The sequence below is a fragment of the Aotus nancymaae genome, unplaced genomic scaffold, assembly GCF_030222135.1.
Source record: "Aotus nancymaae isolate 86718 unplaced genomic scaffold, 86718_ANA_hifiasm-v0.15.2.pri h1tg000021l, whole genome shotgun sequence".
NCBI classification, from domain to species: domain Eukaryota; kingdom Metazoa; phylum Chordata; class Mammalia; order Primates; family Aotidae; genus Aotus; species Aotus nancymaae.
The window spans coordinates 21,842,816-21,861,164 of NW_026988433.1; the positions used below are offsets into that span (position 1 = coordinate 21,842,816).

The 18,349-nt window shown below is 53.2% G+C and overlaps 1 protein-coding gene across 2 annotated transcripts in view; it reads right to left on the reverse strand.

Annotated features, from left to right (window-relative positions):
• CUX2 (cut like homeobox 2) overlaps positions 1-18,349 on the reverse strand; it is a 315,719-nt gene that overhangs the window by 25,274 nt on the left and 272,096 nt on the right. For both annotated transcript variants that reach the window (XM_064379840.1, XM_064379841.1), the window contains exons 11-18: positions 16,532-16,723; positions 16,387-16,445; positions 14,704-14,752; positions 14,511-14,610; positions 12,550-13,191; positions 11,014-11,115; positions 2,419-3,179; positions 782-941 (exon numbers count right to left, since the gene is read on the reverse strand). In XM_064379840.1, the coding sequence (XP_064235910.1) occupies positions 782-941; positions 2,419-3,179; positions 11,014-11,115; positions 12,550-13,191; positions 14,511-14,610; positions 14,704-14,752; positions 16,387-16,445; positions 16,532-16,723 (2,065 nt within the window). The remainder of the gene's footprint in view (positions 1-781; positions 942-2,418; positions 3,180-11,013; positions 11,116-12,549; positions 13,192-14,510; positions 14,611-14,703; positions 14,753-16,386; positions 16,446-16,531; positions 16,724-18,349) is intronic.

The window sequence follows — 18,349 nt, forward strand, 5'->3', positions numbered from 1 at the left end:
ACTGGGACATAGGCTTTTGTCACTTGACGTTATGTTTCTAGTCCATATTCCTGTTGATATGGGCCTGCTGACCTGGCTCATTTCTGTGAACCTGAGATACAGTTTTGTCCTATTGACAAGACTGGGCTCAGGACCTTGGACTCAGAGTCTGGCCTCCCCTGGTCTCTGCCCTCATCCCAGTTCAGGGCTGGGTGGGTGCCTCACCAGGGCCCCGGCAGACTTATCCCCTGGTCCCCACAGTGACAGGGAGCTGGGGCTCCCCTCAGCACTTCGGACTCTGGAACTTTGGACATGCCTCTGAGCCTCCATTTCCTCACCCGGGCAAAGCTCACGTTCCAGCCTGCTCGTGCCATCGTGGGCAGCTGGGTAGCACTGCCTGAGGCCCTCTGCTAAGAAGGAGTCTGAGTCTGCATGCTGGGTGTTTGGGAAACAGAGCTGTGATCAATTAGCAATTCCAGATGTGGGACGCCACATGCAAAGCACGTTCTCCATCTGCTCTGAGCACTACAGAGCCACCTGGAGGCTTAAAGCCAGGACCAAGTGCATCAGGTGCACAGCTTCTAGAAGCATCCCTCCGGTTGGAGGAAGGAAGAAAGGGGAGCAGAGAAACCCCAGGAACCCTCTGCCGTGTTCCAGGGCAGCCATGACAGTGGCCGGGATGAGATCCAGGGCAGTGGAGACAGAGGGCCAGGTAGACTCGGGCAGTAAAGCCAGGCAGACGCGCCACTGTGCAGGTGGGAAGGCTGCCAGCAACCCCCCGGGATGCTCCCGCCATACTCACCCTGGGAGGCGCCGGGCTGCTGGCCCACCGCCTGGCCGAGCTGGTCGGAGAGCCACAGCTGCATGCGGATGAAGGGCTCCCGCCCCTTCTGCGTCAGTTTGCTCCAGGGCTTTGGCCGGGACAGCATGTCGCTCACACTGCCCTGTGACAGGCCCAGCACCTGTGAGGAGTGAGGCAGGCAGGTAGGTCAGTGGGCCCCTGGGATGCAGGCCTGGCCCTCCCTCCCTCCTTTTTTTTTTTGAGACAGAGTCTTGCTTTGTTGCCCAGGCTGGAGTGCAGTGGCGTGATCTCAGCTCCCTGCAAACTCTGCCTTCCGGATTCAAACGATTCTCCTGCCTCAGCCTCCTGAGGAGCTGGGACTTACACAGGTGTGTGCCACCATGCCTGGCTAATATTTGTATTTTCAGTAGAGACAGCATTTTGCCATGTTGGCCAGGCTAGTCTTGAACTCCCAACCTCAAGTGATCCACCTAACTTGGCCTCCCACAATGCTGAGATTACAGGCGTGAGCCATCAGGCCCGACCTCCCCTCCCCTCCCCTCCCCTCCCCTCCCCTCTGTTGGAGTCCGTGCAGCCTTCGTTTGCTCCTCATAGGTGCCTGCTGTGTGCCTCTGCTGTGCCCCTCCCCTCTAGCACCCTCCCTGATGTCCCTACATGTAAAAATCCTTCAGTGCCCCCTCCTCCAGGGTGCCTTCCCTGACCTCCCACTTAAGCCATTTCTCCCTCCTCTGAGCTTGCCTGACTCTTTACCTATTACCCTGCTAAAAGTGGAAGTGACACGTAAAACTGGCATTGCAGGGGCACCAACCAATTAGGACACACTGAGGTCCCCTGGCTGGGCCAAGCCTCACTTAACCCTTTTAAAAAATTTTATTTATTTTGGGATGAGGTCTTGCTCTTTTGCCCAGGCTGGAGTGCAGTGGCGTGATCATGGCTCACTGCAGATTTGACCGCCTGGGCTCAAGCAATTCTCCCACCTCAGCCTCCTGAGTAGCTGTGCACCACCACACCTGGCTAATTTTTATTTTGTAGAGATGGGGGAATTGCTACATTGCCCAGGCTGGTCCCCAACGCCTTTTTTTTTTTTTTTTTTTTGAGACGGAGTATCATTCTGTCACCCAGGCTGGAGTGCAGTAGCAATATCTTGGCTCGCTGCAACCCCCACCTCCTGGGTTCAAGCGATGCTCCTGCCTCAGCCTCCCAAGTAGCCAGGACTATACAGGCACAGGCCGCCATCCCAGGCTAATTTTTGTCTTTTTAGTAGAGACAGGATTTCGCCATGTTGGCCAGGCTGGTCTCAAACTTCTGGGCTCAAGAGATCCTCCCACCTCCGCCTCCCAAAGTGCTGGGATTACAGGCGTGAGCCACCAAGTCCTGACACTTAACCCTTTAGTGGCTGGAGCTCAGGTGATCTGGAGGGGCCTGGAGGAGGGGAGGCAAGTGGCTGTTTACTGGCCAGGATGGAAGCATTTCCCGGTTTTAACCATGGAGCAGAATGGAGGCACTCCTTCCTGAGGGGCCCAGGGACAGCATGACTCAGGAATGAGGGCCCGGGCCCTTCGGGCCTGCTTGGGTGGGCGTCCTGCTTCTCTGACATCTCCCAGAGCTCAGACACTGGGGCCGCGCCCTGCGCTCACCTTCTCACCGAAGATCCTTTGGCAGATGCCGTTCTTGGCCAGCTTCTCCTTGACCTGGCGGGTGAGCTCTAGTGTGTCCACCTCACGGTACATGTACAGCTCGTATTGCTCGGGGGTCAGCGGCGGCACGGTGGGCTTCAGGGTGCGCGGCACGTAGGCCGGGTAGTAGGGCAGCCGCGCGCCCGCCTCGGCCACCACGCCCTCGGCCTTGAGCTCGCCCGCCCTGGGCGGCTCGTCCTCCGCGCTGGCCGCCGCCTCGTCCTCGGGGGGTGCAGGGGCCTCATCCCCGCGCGGCCAGGCACGGCCGTTGGGCTGACCCGAGTAGCCGGAGGAGGAGGAGGACAGTGAGGGCGACACGGAGGCGTAGGGGCGGCTGAGCAGGCCGCGGTCCGAGGCCCAGTGGTGGTCAAAGTAGCCGGCGTCGCCGATCTCGGACTTGACCTTGCGGATGATGCTCTGCACGAAGGCGGCGGGGGACAGGACCGGGAGCGGTGCCTGCGCGGGGCCCCCGCCGCCCTCCTCCTGCTTCACCAAGGCCGGGGCCCCGTTCTGGCTCGCGGTGGCCAGCGACGGCCGCTCCGGGGGTGAGGCAGGCACCGAGCGGCCCCGGGGTGCCGCCTCCATCTCCAGCAGCGCCTGCTGCTGCGCCTGCATCTCACGGCGCGCCTGCTCCAGGATGCTCTTGATGGCGTCCTCCGAGGTGCTGGCGGGGCCTGTGCCGTTGGCGATGCTCAGCGGGGCCGCCGAGGTCTTGGGCTCGCCTGCGGGGAAGGGGACAGGGCGGCCCGACGCCCAGGGTCAGGGCTGGGGGTGCAGGGCACGATGTTCATAGTATCCCTGTTGATACCAGCAGGCTGTACAGGCACTGTGTCCAGCAACTGGGGACTGGCTAAGTAAATGATGATCCCTCCCTGTGGCAGAATATTAGGCAGCCACCAAAAATGTGGTTGACAGTGAGGTTTTGGCATATGCAGAGAAGGTGCTCATGGGGATGGGATGATGCAACGTAAGAAGAGACTTGATTTATTTTATTTTATTTTGAGATGGAGTCTTGCTGTTGTCGCCCAGGCTGGAGTGCAGTGGTGTGATCTTGGCTCACTGCAACCTCTTCCTCCTGGGTTCCAGTGATTCTCCTACCTCAGCCTCCCAAGTAGCTGTGATTACAGCTGTGCACCACTGCACCCAGCCAATTTTTGTATTCTTAGTAGAGATGGGGTTTTGCCATCTTGGCCAGGCTGGTCTTGAACTTCTGAGTTCAAGTGATCCACCTGCCTCAGCCTCCCAAAGTGCTGGGATTACAGGCATGAGCCACCATGCCCAGTCTGACCTGACTTTTACATAGGCCATGATCCAACCATGCAAATGTTCAAAGACAAAGAAAGCATGAAGGCACAGAAAAGTGGCTTGTTCACTTGTTCTGTTTTAAAAAATATTATTTAAAAACATTTCCTTCTGGCCAGGCGTGGTGGCTCACGCCTGTAATCCCCAGCTCTTTGGGGGGCTGAGGAGGATAGATCACGAGGTCAAGAGATTGAGACCATCCTGGCCAACATGGTGAAACCCTGCCTGTACTAAAAATACAAAAATTAGACGGGCGTGGTGGCACGCGCCTGTGGTCCCAGCTACTCGGGAGGCTGAGGCAGAAGAATCTCTTGAACCTGGGAGGTGGAGGTTGCAGTGAGCCGAGATTGCACCACTGTGCTCCAGCCTGGCGACAGAGCAAGACTCCGTCTCAAAAACAAACAAACAAACAAAAAATTTCCTTCCTTCCTCGTTTCCCCTTCCTTCCCTTCCTTTCTTTCATAGAGACGGGGTCTTGCCATGTTGCTCAGGCTGGTTTCAAACTCCTGGCTTCAAGCGATCCTCCTGCCTCCCAGAGTGCTGGGACTACAGGCATGTGCCACTATGCCCAGCTAATTTTTGTATTTTCTGTAGAGACGAGGTATTTTGTATTTGCTATGTTGCCCAGGCTGGTCTCAAACTCCTGGGCTCAGGTGACCTGCCCTCCTCAGCCTCCCAAAGTGTAGGGATTACAGGCATGAGCCACTGTGCCCAGCCCTTCACTTGTTCTAACAGCAATGAATCCAAATGCCCATGCAGAGAATGGATAAAAAAAATAGTGGGATGGGCCAGGCACGGTGCCTCACACCTGTAATCTCAGCACTTTGGGAGCCCGAGGTAGTCAAATTGTCTGTTTAGGAGTTCGAGACCAGCCTGGGCAATATGGTAAAACCCAGTCTCAGCAAAAATACAAAAATTAGCTGAGTGTAGTGGCACACACCTGTAATTTGGGGTCTGAGTCGGGAGGATTGCCTAAGCCTGGGAAGTTGAGGCTGCAGTGAGCCAAGATTGCACCCTGCACTCCAACCTGAGTGACAGAGCGAGATCCCATCTTGAGGAAAAAAAAAAAAGGTGGGATGATCACAATGGAACACTATACAGCAGTGAAAAAGGAAGTCCTCATGCAAAATCACACATGAATCTTTATTTTATTATTATTCTTTTTAAAAACAGATGAGGTCTTGCTATGCTGCTCAGGCTGGAGTGCAGTGGCTCGATCACAGGTATGACTATAGCTCTCTGTGGTCTCAAACTCCTGGGCTCAAGTGGTTCTCCTGCCTCACCCTCCCGAGTAGCTGAGACAACAGGAGTGAGCTAGTGTGCCCTTTGTGTGAATCCTAATAACATAATATTGAGTGAAAGAAGCAAGTCCAGGCTGGAAGCAGTGGGTTATACTTATAATATCAGCACTTTGGGAGGCTAAGGCAGGAGGATTACTGAAGCCCAGGAGCTCAAGACCAGCCTGGGCAACAAAATGAGACCCACATCTCTACAAAGAATTTTAAAAAATTAGCCAGGCATGGTGGTGTGTGCCTACGGTCCCAGCTGAGGCAGGAGGATCACTTGATCCTGGGAGGTGGAGGCTGCAGTGAGCCATGTTTGCACTACTGCACTCCAGCCTGGGCAACAGAGTGAGACTCTGTCTCAAAAACAAAACAGAAGACAACAAAAATGTCCAATAAGCTGCCACTCAGAATCGTGTTTTCTTTTCTTTTTTTTTTGAGACGGAGTCTTGTTCTGTTGCCCAGGCTGGAGTGCAGTGTCGTGATCTCGGCTCACTGCAACTTCCACCTCCTGGGTTCAAGCAGTTCTTCTGCCTCAGCCTCCTGAGTGGCAGGGATTACAGGCACTGGCCACTGGGCCTGGCTATTTTTTTTTTTTTTGTACTTTTAGTAGAGATGGGGTTTCACCACATCAACCAGGCTAGACTTATACTCCTGAGCGCAAATGATCTATCCGCCTTGGCCTCCTAAAGTGCTGGGATTACAGGTGTGAGCCACCGTACCCGGCATCACACATTTTCTATCAAGCTCCATAACAAGCAGCATACACAATATGTGATTTAGTGAAACGTGTTTTCTACAAATGGCAAACACAAAGGAACAACAGGACAAAAATTTGGGATGAAAGATACCCCTGGGAGAGGAAGGCAGGGATGGGATGGGGGAGGAAAATGCCAGCTCTATGTTATGGGGAACTTTCTAAATCTTGGGTTGGGCAGTAGATTCCCAGAGGTTCACTCTGTCATTCACATGAATGAATGCATACACACATAGGTACGCATATATATGCACATGGTATATACACACACACATGCACACACACACGGCAGGAGGCCATGCAGGCAGCAGCTCTGGGAGTGTGTCATGAACCAAGGATAGTAGATGGATCTGTGCCCTGAGGAATGACAATTAACCAGTAAATGAAAAGGTGCTTCCCTCTGCCCTCGGAGTGGCGTTCCCCACACTGCAGTCTCTCCAGCTCTGCAGAGAGCCAGATCAATGCAACCCCTTCTTCATTATCTCTGTGTAGTTCTCATCCTAGTGGGTCCTCTTAGACCCATTAAAAATAATTTTCATTGCTTTTCCAATTAAAAAGTAATATAGCAACGGAACATTATTTTGTCATAAAAAGGAATGAAGCACCGACAGGGGCGACAACAGGAATGAGCCTTACAAAGGTAGCACATAGGATATGATTCCATTTACATGAAATGTGCAGAATAGGTCAATCCAGAGAAACAGGATGCAGAGCGGAGCTTGCCGGGGGCTGGGGGGAGAGTGGAATGGAGAAGCTGTGCTTCATGGGAACAGGGTTTCCTTCTGGGGTGATGAAATGTGTGAACTGGAGAGAGGTGATGTTGCGTAACACTGTGACTGTATTAAATACTACTGAATTGTACACTTTAAAATGGTTAATTTTGGCTGGGTGCAGTGGTTCACGCCTGTAATCCCAGCACTTTGGGAGACTGAGGCAGGTGGATCACTTGAGGTCAGGAATTCGAGACCGGTCTGGCCAATGTGGTGCAACCCCGTCTCTACTAAAAATACAAAAATTGGCCAGGTGTGGTGGTGCATACGTGAGGGAGGTTGAGGCAGGAGAATTACCTGAGCCCCAGAGGCGGAGGCTGCAGTGAGCCGAGATCTTGCCACTGCACTTCAGCCTGGGCGACAGAGTGAGAGACTCCATCTCAAAAAAAAAAAAAAAAAAAAGTTTAATTGTATGTTACAAGAATTTTACCTCGATTTAAAAAACCTCATACTTGCCTACTGTGGGAACACAGAAGAGCATACAAAAAAAAAAAGCACAAAAAGTCGACGAAAAAATAAAAGTCCCCCTTACTGTCTCCTAGGGCAACCACGTGAAATATTCTCACGTATTCCTTTCCAGTCTGTCTTCTAAACTACACATATCGCATGACCATACTCGATATGTGAAAATGTAGTCTGGTTTGTCCCCGTTTAGTACCAACATGAGCGTTTTGTGTTTTTTCTTTTCTTTTTTCTTTTTTGGAGAAAGAGTCTTGCTCTGTTGCCCAGTCTGGTCTCAAACTACTGTGCTCAAGCGATCGTCCCGCCTCAGCCTCTGAAGTAGTTGGGACTACATGCCTGTGCCACTATGCCCAGCTAAGCATTGTGTGTGTGTGTGTGTGTGTGTGTGTGTGTGTGTGTGTGTGTGTGTGTGATGTAGTCCTGCTCTGTAGCCCAGGCTGGAGTGCAGTGGCACGATCTCAGCTCACTGCAACCTCTGCCTCCCAGGTCCTGGTTCAAGCAATTGTCCTATCTCAGCCTCCCAAGAAGCTGGGATTACAGGCACGAGCCACCATGCCCAGCTAATTTTTGTATTTTTTTTTTGGTAGAGACAGGGTTTCACCATGTTGGCCACTCTGGTCTTACTCCTGACCTCGTGATCTGCCTGCCTTGGCCTCCCAAAGTGCTGGGATTACAGGCATTAGCCACCGCACCCGGCCTTGTTTTTGTTTGAGACACAGTCTTGCTCTGTCATCCAGGCTGGAGTGCAATTGTGCGATCTTGGCTCACTGCAACCTCTGGTTCCCAGGTTCAAACGATTCTCCTGCCTCAGCTTCCCGAGTAGCTGGGATTACAGGTGCCGGCCACTACACCTGGCTAATTTTTCTATGTTCAGTAGAGACAGGGTTTCACCATGTGGCCCAGGCTGGTCTTAAACTCCTGACCTCAAGTGATCCATCTGCCTTGTCTTCCCAAAGTGTTGGGATTACAGGTGTGAGCACCGCGCCCAGCCCCATTTTTCCTATCATTAAAAGTTCTACCTTAAGGGCTGCACATGCCGCTGAAGGGGTATCATTTGCTTGACTTACCAGATTCCCACTGCTGGACGCTTAGGGTGTTTTGTTTCCAGTCTGTCACTCTTACGAACAATGATGGGAACAGCTTATATATAAACCCTGTCCCCATTCCGGACATTTCCTTCAAGTCCCAGAAGTAGAACTCGAGTGAGCTGTTAGTCACATTCATTTCCTCTCTGGCAGCAGCTGCTGTGCCCACTGCTTGGCATTCATTTTTGTCAGGGGCATGAGGCAATCACCTTTGTATTTTTCCTTTTGCTGAACTCCTAGGCCCTGAACATAAGCCCACCAGCTGGCCCACATATAGCAAACGTTTTCCTCTGCTGCGATGTTGCCTTTGACGTTGCCCTGCTGCCTGCTTCTGACCCCCAGGAGAAAGTGCTGTGTAGAGAGGCAGGAGACCTGGGGTTTGCTTCTGTGTCTGTGGAACTGAACTCACGCCTTCCCTCCCTGGCCTCAGCCATCCTGTCAGTTTAGTGGGAGACTTTGGCTAGTTATTTCTTTTTCTATTCTTTTTTCTTTTTTGAGACATAATCTCATTCTGTCACACAGATTGGAGCGCAGTCTTGCTCTGTTGCCCAGTCTGGTCTCAAACGACTGTGCTCAAGCGATCGTCCCACCTCAGCCTCTGAAGTAATTGGGACTACATGCCTGTGCCACTATGCCCAGCTCACTACAACCTCTGCCTCCTGGGCTCAGGTGATCCTCCTGCCTCAGCCTTTTGAGTAGCTGGGACCACAGGTGTGCACCACCACGACCCAGCTGATTTTTTTTATTTTTAGAGGAGATGGGGTTTCTTTTTTTTTTCAGACTGAGTTTTGCTCTTGTTGCCCAGGCTGGAGTGCAGTGGCATGATCTCGGCTCACTGCAACCTTTGCCTCCCAGGTTCAAGCAATTCTCCTGCCTCAGCCTCCAAGTAGCTGGGATTATAGGCACCCACCACCATGCCCAGCTAATTTTTGTATTTTTAGCAGAGATGGGGTTTTACCATGTCTAGGCTGGTCTCAAACTCCTGACCTCAGGTGATCCACCTGCCTAGGCCTCCCAAAGTGCTGGGATTACAGGCGAAAGCCCCCGCGCCCAGCCCTGGCTGGTTTTTTCTCATGGTTCTTTACACTTCCATATCATGTCTTGCCCATATCTGAAACCTGTGTAGTCCACAGTAGGCGCTTAATAAATGTTTACTGCATGATTACATCCTTCTCTGTCTTGCATCTCTCTTGCTACTGGAACTGACCAAGAAGGAAATTAGGCTCAGGGGATTTTACAGATGGGGTAGGGTAGCCGGTTAAGTCCCTTCTTCCCTCACCCCCTCCCCCGCCAGGGACCAGGCAGGAGGGAGGGTGATTGTGAAACATCTCAGCTCCTGGTGGCAACTGGAGGATTCAGGACACCTGCTCTGAAGAGCCACCAGGGGGCAGCAGACACCGCAAAAATGGAGGTGGGCATAGAAGCCGGAGTCCAGGGTGAGTCAGCCACAGTCTGAGCTGTGCTGGGTGTGAGGATGGAACTCGGTCCCTGGCTGCAAGAAGCCCCCAGAGCAGAGGGAGGGACAGCCACACCAGCAGAGTTGTTTGTGACACTGCAGAACTGCAGCAGGGAGGAAATAATAATATTCGCTATAATGATGGCTGATCTTTCAGGATTACGCCGACTTCATTTGATCCTCACACAACCCTAAGAAAGGAAAACTAATACAATCCCCATTTTAAAGATGAGAAGATGGGCCGGGTGCGGTTATCCGAGCACTTTGGGAGGCTGAGGCAGGCAGATCACCTGAAGTCGGTAGTTCGAGACCAGTCTGACCGACATGGAGAAACCCCATCTCTACTAAAAATACAAAAATTAGCTGGGCATGTGGCGCTGGCCTGTAATCCCAGCTACTCTGGAGGCTGAGGCAGAGAATTGCTTGAACCCGGGAGGAAGAGGTTGCGGTGAGCTGAGATTGCACCATTGTACTCCGGCCTGGGCAACAAGAGTGAAACTTTGTCTCAAAAAAAAAAGAGAAAAGAGCCTTGAGGGTCCTGGGAGCCCATTTGAAAAAAAAAAAAAAGGAGCAGATGAAGGCACAGAGAGGCTACGTAACTTGCTCAAGGTCACACAGCCAATAAACAGCAGAGCCAGAATTTGTGGCCGATCTGGCTCCGCTGCATCAAGCAAGTAGGTCATTGTGGTAGGGGTCGGGGGAGGGAGTGCGGCACCCAATCCATCTTCTTGGAGGAGGTGACTTCTGAGTTGCGTCATAGATATGAGCAGGAGTTGGCCAGGTGAAAGGTATCTGGGGTAAGGACGACATCAGAGGTGCAGGGTGGGATGCATGGGGGCTGGGCATGACTATGAACAGTTCGTATAACAGGCATGGAGGGGCCTGAAGACTTGAGGGCCAGTAGGCCTTGTTGAGGCTGGGGATTTTTTCTTTCTTTTTTTTTTTTGAGACGGAGTCTCGTTCTATTACCCAGGCTGGAGTGCAGTGGTGTGATCTTGGCTCACTGCAACCTCCACCTCTTGGGTTTAAGTGATTCTCCTGCCTCAGCCTCCTGAGTAGCTGGGATTACAGGTGCCCACCACCATGCCCAGCTAATTTTGTATTTTTAGTAGAGATGGGGTTTTACCATGTTGGCCAGGCTGGTCTCAAACTCCTGACCTCAGGTGATCTGCCCACCTCGGCCTCCGAAAGTGCTGGGATTACAGGCATGAGCCACTGCGCCCAGCCAAGGGTTGGGATTTTATGTCGAGAGCCATGTGGAGCCACGGCAGGGTTCTGAGCCATGACACAACCACTCGTATGCTCTAGACAGGTCCCTCTGGCCTCTGGCGGTTCTGATGTGCCTGCGATTCCCTCTGGGGTGGACAAAGGTAGATGAGCCCTCTCCCGTTCAGAGCTGGCCCTGGGGACCTGAGGCCTCGCCTGCAGGGGTCACACTCACCGCCCTTCTGCGACTCGATTTCCTTCTTGGCCTGCTCTAGAATGCTCTTGATGGCGTCGTCTGAGCCCGTTTCGGGTGTGCGGATTCTTGGGGTGATGCTGCCTGGGGAAAGCGAGAAGGCATCTGTGGCAGGAGCTGCATGCTGGGCTCAGCTCTGGAGCCTGGGGGGGCTGTCTCCTCCTCCCAGGAGAGTGAGCGGCAGACTGTCAGTGAGATGGCAGGGCCACCGCTTGGTCTACCTGAAAAACTGTGGGCCTATGAGTGATGCTGGCTTGAAATAAGAATCATGATAAAGAGGCCGGGTATGGTGGCTCATGCCTGTAATCCCAGCACTTTGGGAGGCTGAGGCGGGTGGATCACCTGAGGTCAGGAGTTTGAGACTAGCCTGGCCAACATGGTGAAACCCTGACTCTACTAAAAATACAAAATTATCTAGGCATGGTGGTGATGGCCTGCAGTCCTAGCTACTCAGGAGGCTGAGGCAGGAGAATCGCTGGAACCCAGGAGGCAGTGGTTGCAGTGAGCCGAGATTGCACCACTGCACTCCAGCCTGGGTGACAGAGCCAGACTCTGTCTCAAAAAAATAAAAAATGAATAATAATAAAGAAATAGGGTGCAGGGGCTCAGGCCTGTAATCCCAGCACTTTGGGAGGCCGAGGCGGATAGATCACCTGAGGTCAGGAGTTTGAGACCAGCCTGATCAACATGGTGAAACCCTGTCTCTACTAAAAATGTAAAAATTAGCTGGGCATGGTGGCATGCACCTGTAGTCCCAGCTACTAGGGAGGCTGAGGCAGGAAAATTGCTTGAACCCGGGAGGCAGAGGTTGCAGTGAGCAGAGATTATGCCACTGCACTCCAGCCTGAGCGACACAGTGAGATTCCGTCTCAATAAATAAATAAAAAGAAAAGAAATGATGATGACAATGACCATGGCAGCTGCCGCCCCTAACTGTTCTCAAGCGGCACTACGTGGCAGGTGCTGTGGTCAGTGCTGGATGCCCGTTTAATCCTCATGGCACCTCCTGGAGGCTGACAGATGCAGAAACTGAGGCATAGATGAAAGGAGCTGTGTGAGGTCACCCAGTGGGTGAACAGCAGAGCTGGGACTCAAACTCAGGCATTTGTGAGGCCACAGCTAGGACCCTTCACACTGATTACCCGAAAAATCAAGTCTGGTAAGGCTGGTAGTCTTACAAATGTGTAAACTGAGGCTTGGAAGTGCTTGGTGAGTGCCTGCCAGGGCAGCGTCTGGAGCCTTTTCCCACCACCCTTATCCTGAGTGCCCCAGGAGGGGCGGCCTGTCTCTGGCTGGGGCCAGAAAGGAGGGATTGAGGATGTATTTTCTGCTTTTACAGAGGGGAGACCGAGGCACAGAGGCAAAGTCACTTGCCCGGGGTCACACAGCCAGGTGGTGGCAGAACTGGGCTTTGAACCCAGAACTCGTGCCCTCAGCCCCCAGCCCTAATGCCCTGGACCTGGCGTGGTGGCCAGAGCAGCCCCTGTGCCGTGGGGACCAGCCCTCTTGGGCACTCACCTCGCTGCCGCACCTGGATGGTCCTGAGTGCCAGCACATTCTGCTCGTCCGACAGGAATTGCTTCATCTTGATGAAGGGCTCCTTGCCCTTCACCGTGAGCTTGCGCCAGGGCTTGGGCCGGGCTAGGATCTCGCTGACCGAGCCCTGGGACAGCCCCAGCACGTAGTGGCCAAACACCCGCTGCCCGATGTTGTGTTTCAGCAGCTGCTCCTTCACCTGGAAGGCGATCTCCGCCGTGTCCAGCTGCTCCTCCTCCGTCCCGGGCCCCGCTGCTCCGCCCCCACCACCATCCGTGGGCTCAGAACCCCCTGGCGGCTCAGGGCCAGGGGCTGGGGTGGCAGGGGCCGTGGGGGGCTTGGTGCCGTAGAAGGCTGGGGGGAACACCAGCAGGCCGCCCGCCTCTCCCTTGAAGGTGGCTGGAGGCATCATCAGTCTCTCCCCTGATGCCAGGCTGGGGAAGGGGGACAGCGAGAAAGTCCGAGGGCCGTCGGGTCCCAAGCCAGGGCCCAGCAGAGGCTGCCCGGGGCTGGGGGACAGGGGGTCTTCAGGCCCCGGCGGAGGTGGGAGCTGCTGAGGGGAGGGGTAGGACTGCTCCGTGCCCAGTGAGTCCTTGATGGAATCGTCCTCTGACGGGTCCTCCTCTAGAACACCCAGACAGACAGACAGATGGACAGACAGACAGATGGGGAAGATGATGATAAGGGGAGAGGGAGACAGGGAGAAAAAGAACCAGAGCAGGAGAGAGACAGATAGAGACAATGAGAAAGAGAAAGAGAGAGAAATCACATGAGAGAGGCAGAGAGAGAGACAGAGAGACCGCATGTGAGAGAGAGAGATAAGGAGACAAAGAGAGACAGAGAGAAACCACATGAGAGAGAGGGGCGAGGAGAAAGCGGGAGAGAGGCAGCGAGGACAGAGACATACAGAGACAGAAAGTCAGAAACAGAGGAAGGGAGGAAGGGAAGGAGGGACGGGGAGGGGTGGTGGGGAGCTGGCGTCCAGCAGCTGGAAGTGCCGACCTTGGCTGTTTCTGCCTACCCCTCCATTCTTCAACCCACACTCTTCCAGGCCCCGCCCAAATGCCAGTTCTGGGGAATGTGCCACCCCCATCACCAAGAGCATCCCCTAAGAACTTGCCATGGTCCAGCACCTCGCCCTGGGGTGGGAAGTCAAACTTGCCACCACCTGCAGATGGCCCCTTGCTGGGCAGCCACCCTGGAGCTGGCTCACTAGACCTGCATGGCACCCATGAAGTGGACCCCAGGGTTGCACCCATTTTATGGATGACGAAACAGAGGCAGCACAGAGTCCTGCCTGGGGTCACAAGGCTAAAAGGTCAGCGGGTAGCCAGGCATAGTGGCTCATGCCTATAATCCCAGCACTTTGGGAGGCTGAGGGAGGCAGATCACCTGAGGTCAGGAGTTTGAGACCAGCCTGGCCAACATGGTGAAACTGTCTCTACTAAAAATATAAAAATTAGCCGGGTGTGGTGGTGGGCACCTGTAATCCTAGCTACTCAGGAGGCTGAGGCAGGAGAACTGCTTGAACCCAGGAGGCAGAGGCTGCAGTGAGCCGAGATCACGCCACTGCACTTCAGCCTGGTGACAGAACAAGAGTCAGTCTCAAAGAAACAAAGGTCATACTGAGAACACCCTACTTGTCCCCCGTGACCTCTTCATGAAAGCCCCTGCAGCTCAAGAAAGTTCAGCGGGGAGTGAAGCCCTCTAGGCGGGGCCTTGGAAGGGCCAGAGCCAGCTGTGTGACCTCAACTGTGACGTGGGTGCGTGTGGACGCCCTGCAGGACAGGCACACAGCAGGTGCCAAATCAAAACGCACAGCTGCTTGTTCGGTCGCTCTCCTGCCTGCATGGAAGGCAGTGGTCCTTGGGCACGAGAAGGCCAGAGACCCACAAGCAGCCCCCACCCCAGCCCTCAGCCCCTAGGGCATCCTCCTTTCCTACCAGGGCTGGCCAGGAGGCCGGGCTTCTCCAGAAGGAATTTCTGCGCAGGGAAGAAGGCCTCCTTTGCAATAAGCAGCGAGTCTTCAGGCTTGGCCATGCCCTATGAGACAAGAGGCAGGTTGAGAGGGCACCTGGTGGGTGGAAGACTCATTGGGGCAGCCCGCCCTGCAGGGACAGTGGCAGGATCACTTACCTGGGGCAGGCTGCAGGTGCTAGAGGCCAGCTTCATGGCTTTCAGGATGCTGCCGGGCAAGTGGAGAGGGTCTGAGGTCAGCCAGCCCCCGGGTTGGAGGAGACGTCTTGCGAGAGGCGCTGACTAGGCTTACCTCCCTGACTGGGAATGACTGCTCTATTCTCTGGAATCCCATATATTTCCAGACTCACTGCAACCCAGGCCTGAGGCAGCTGGCTCATTAACAGCAGTGGGACCTAGAGGGGTGCTGCCTCAACCGACCCCACTCTTGGCCAGCTTGACTTTGGTGGGCTAACCAATCACCTCCCAGTTACCACGCCCACACCATGTCCATAATAAGGTCCCTTGTATGGTCTACAGGCAGATTTTTTTTTTTTTGAGACGGAGTCTCACTCTGTCACCCAGGCTGGAGGGCAGGGGCATGCTCTCCGTCTTCTGGGTTCAAGTGATTCTCCTACCTCAGCCTCCCAAGTAGCTGGGACTACAGGTGAGCGCCACCACACCTGGCTAATTTTTGTATCTTTTTTTTTTTTTTGAGACAGAGTCTTGCTCTGTCGCCAGGCACCAGGCTGAAGTGCAGTGGTGCAATCTCGGCTCACTGCAATCTCCGCCTCCTGGGTTCAAGCAATTCTCCTGCCTCAGCCTCCCGAGTAGCTGGGACTATAGGCGCGCACCATCATGCCCAGCTAATTTTTGTATTTTTTAGTAGAGACAGGGTTTCACCATGCTGGCCAGGATGGTCTCGATCTCTTGACCTCGTGATCCACCCATCTCAGCCTCCCAAAGTGCTGGGATTACAGGCATGAGCCACCACGCCCAGCCTGTATTTCTTTTTTTTTTTTGAGATGGAGTTTCACTCCTGTCACCCAGGCTGGAGTGCAATGGCATGATCTCTGCTCACTGCAACCTCCGTCTCCCGGGTTCAAGCGATTCTCCTGCCTCAGCCTCCTGAGTAGCTGGGATTGCAAGCATCACCATGCCCGGCTAATTTTGTATTTTTTAGTGGAGATGGGATTTCTCCATGTTGGTTGGGCTGGTCTCGAACTCCCGACCTCAGGTGATCTGTCCACCTTGGCCTCCCAAAGTGCTGAGATTGCAGGTGTGACCAACTGTGCCCAGCCAATTTATCCATTTTTTGTAGAGATGGGGTTTTGCCATGTTGGCCAGGCTGGTTTTGAACTCCTAAGCTCAGGTGATCTGCCTGTATAGGCAAGGCAGCTCTTGATGGAAAAGGAAGTAAGATGGTTGAATTTTGTTTTGTTTTCAAGACAGGATCTTGCTGTGCTGCCCAGGCTGAAGTGCAGTGGTACAACCACAGCTCACTGCAGCCTTGACCTCCCAGGCTCAAGCTATCCACCCACATCAGCCTCGAGTGGCTAGGAATACAGCACACGCCACCACCACTCCTGGCTAATTAAAACTGTTTTTTTCTCATAGAGATTGGGGTTTCCCTATTGTTACCCAGGGTGGTCTCTATTTCCTGAGCTCAAGTGATACTCCTGCCTTGGCCTCTCAAAGTGTTGGGATTATAGGCAGCCTGAGGATGGTTAAGGTTTGATATCCACAGTGTTAGCGGAGAGAAGAGTGGGGTTTAGTAGGAGGGAGGAAATTGATGAACTTTGCCAAGCGCTCCCAGCCAGGGAAGAGTGCTGGGGGTCTGTGGAGCCCCACCCCACAAGGTACCTCAGCTCTGTTTTAATTTCCTCATAGTCAGACTGGGCCTGGAGCTTCTCTTCCAGCTTCTAGAAGAGCAAAGAAAGATGGTGAGACTGGTCTGTGTGCTTGTGCCTGGGGCCACCTGCCCGCTGGCCTCCTCCCCAGGACCCACCTCTATGGCCTCGGACTTGGCCGTGAGCTGCCGCTCCAGGTCTGCGATCTGGTTGGCGGATGCCTCCTCCAGCTCCTGCAGCGAGCTCTGCAGGTGCTGCACGTCCTTCAGCAGCCGCAGGATCTCCCTGTCCTTGGAGGCCAGCGCAGCCTCCAGCCGAGGCCCCGAGCACAGAGCAAAGTTCACCTTATCCTGTAGGCAAAGGGGGCTCTGAGGGGCTGAGAGGTGGGGGACAGGTCCATGGGTCTGGCTTCCCCGCCCCTGAATCCCAAGCAGAATGCAAATTTGTTGATCAGGATGATGGTATGGGGTGTGTTTATGTTGAAAAATTCAAAGTGCTGTACACTTATGACCGGGATGCTTTTCCTTATGTATTAAGTTATACTGCAATTAAAAGATCTACTAAAAAAGAACAGCCCCCACAAAAGGAAGTAGTCAGCTGGGGTTGGGGATTGGGCACTCATGGCAGAGGAAACAGCATAGGCAAATGTTTGAGTTTCTTACTCAGGTCTGGCTCCTACCCCGGGGAATGAGCCTGTTCTAGGCAATGGGACTTTCAGGATTAGGATTAGACTTGACACCTTGGAGCCATGGGCCAGGTTATGGGTGGCTCTTTCCTCCTGCTAATTTGCTGATAGCCCCAAGACCCACAGCTTCTCCAGATTTTAGGACATGGCCCATCTGTCCTGGATGAAGATGGAGAGGTTGCTTAAGTCAGGCTGTTGTCAGGCTGAGTTACAAAATAAATCTAAGAAGCATTACAAAAAAAAAAACAACAAAAAACAAACAAAAAACCCCAACCCCAGCTTTCTTCCATGGAGATAAATGCCAATTAAAACAGGAAGCGGATGCCATTAATACATTAAATTAATTAGCATCGAGTGCCACTGTTGTGCTCAGAAAAGCACACCCCCCACAAACCAGCAAAGTTCCCTGGGGCTGATTAGCACAGGCATTTGCCGGATTCCACGGGGGTTAATTAAGAAGCATTGGCGAATTCCTCTCCATCTCTCCACACAGCCTCTCTCTCTTGTGTTCACTCTCTCTGTGTTATGTCATCACCCAGGCACACGGACGCATACACAATCTCCTGGGACACAGACACAGGCTGACACACAAGGACATACCTATAGCCACAGCACACACTAACACATGTAACACTTCCCCAAATACGCACATGCACACACACACATACACACACAGAGAGAAATACACATGCATCAAAGAGACACACTCACGAGGACACATCATCACACACAGACATGCATGTGCTCAAAGAAGCCACATGCTCTCATAGGCAAGAACACCCCAGACACACCAAAGACGAAATGATAAAATGATAATTATAATAGTAGCATCAAAGACTTAGCGAGCATATGCAATGACCCAAGCGCCATTCTAGGCACTTTACATGTAATCTGTTTTTTTTTTTTCAGAGACAGAATCTTGCTATGTTGTCCAGGTTGGACTCAAATTCCTGGGCTCAAGTGATCTTCCTGCCTTAACCTCCTAAGTGGCTGGGACTACAGGCATGTGCCACCATGCCTGACTCATGTAATTCTTTTAATAACTCTACAAAGCAGGTGTTACTTGTACAGATGAGGAAGCTGAGGCACAGTCAGATTAAGAATACAGTTGGTTCCCAAAGGTCACAAGTAGAGACACACATACACAGTAACGCATTCATAGAGGCACATTCCAATATTCAAACAGAAAGAGAGACACAGAACCTGGGCCTGTATATATGGGTGTCAGGAGAAGTGAAAATTGTGCTCACAAGTTCAGGTTTATGGGTGGAGAGGGAAGAGACCTGCTATT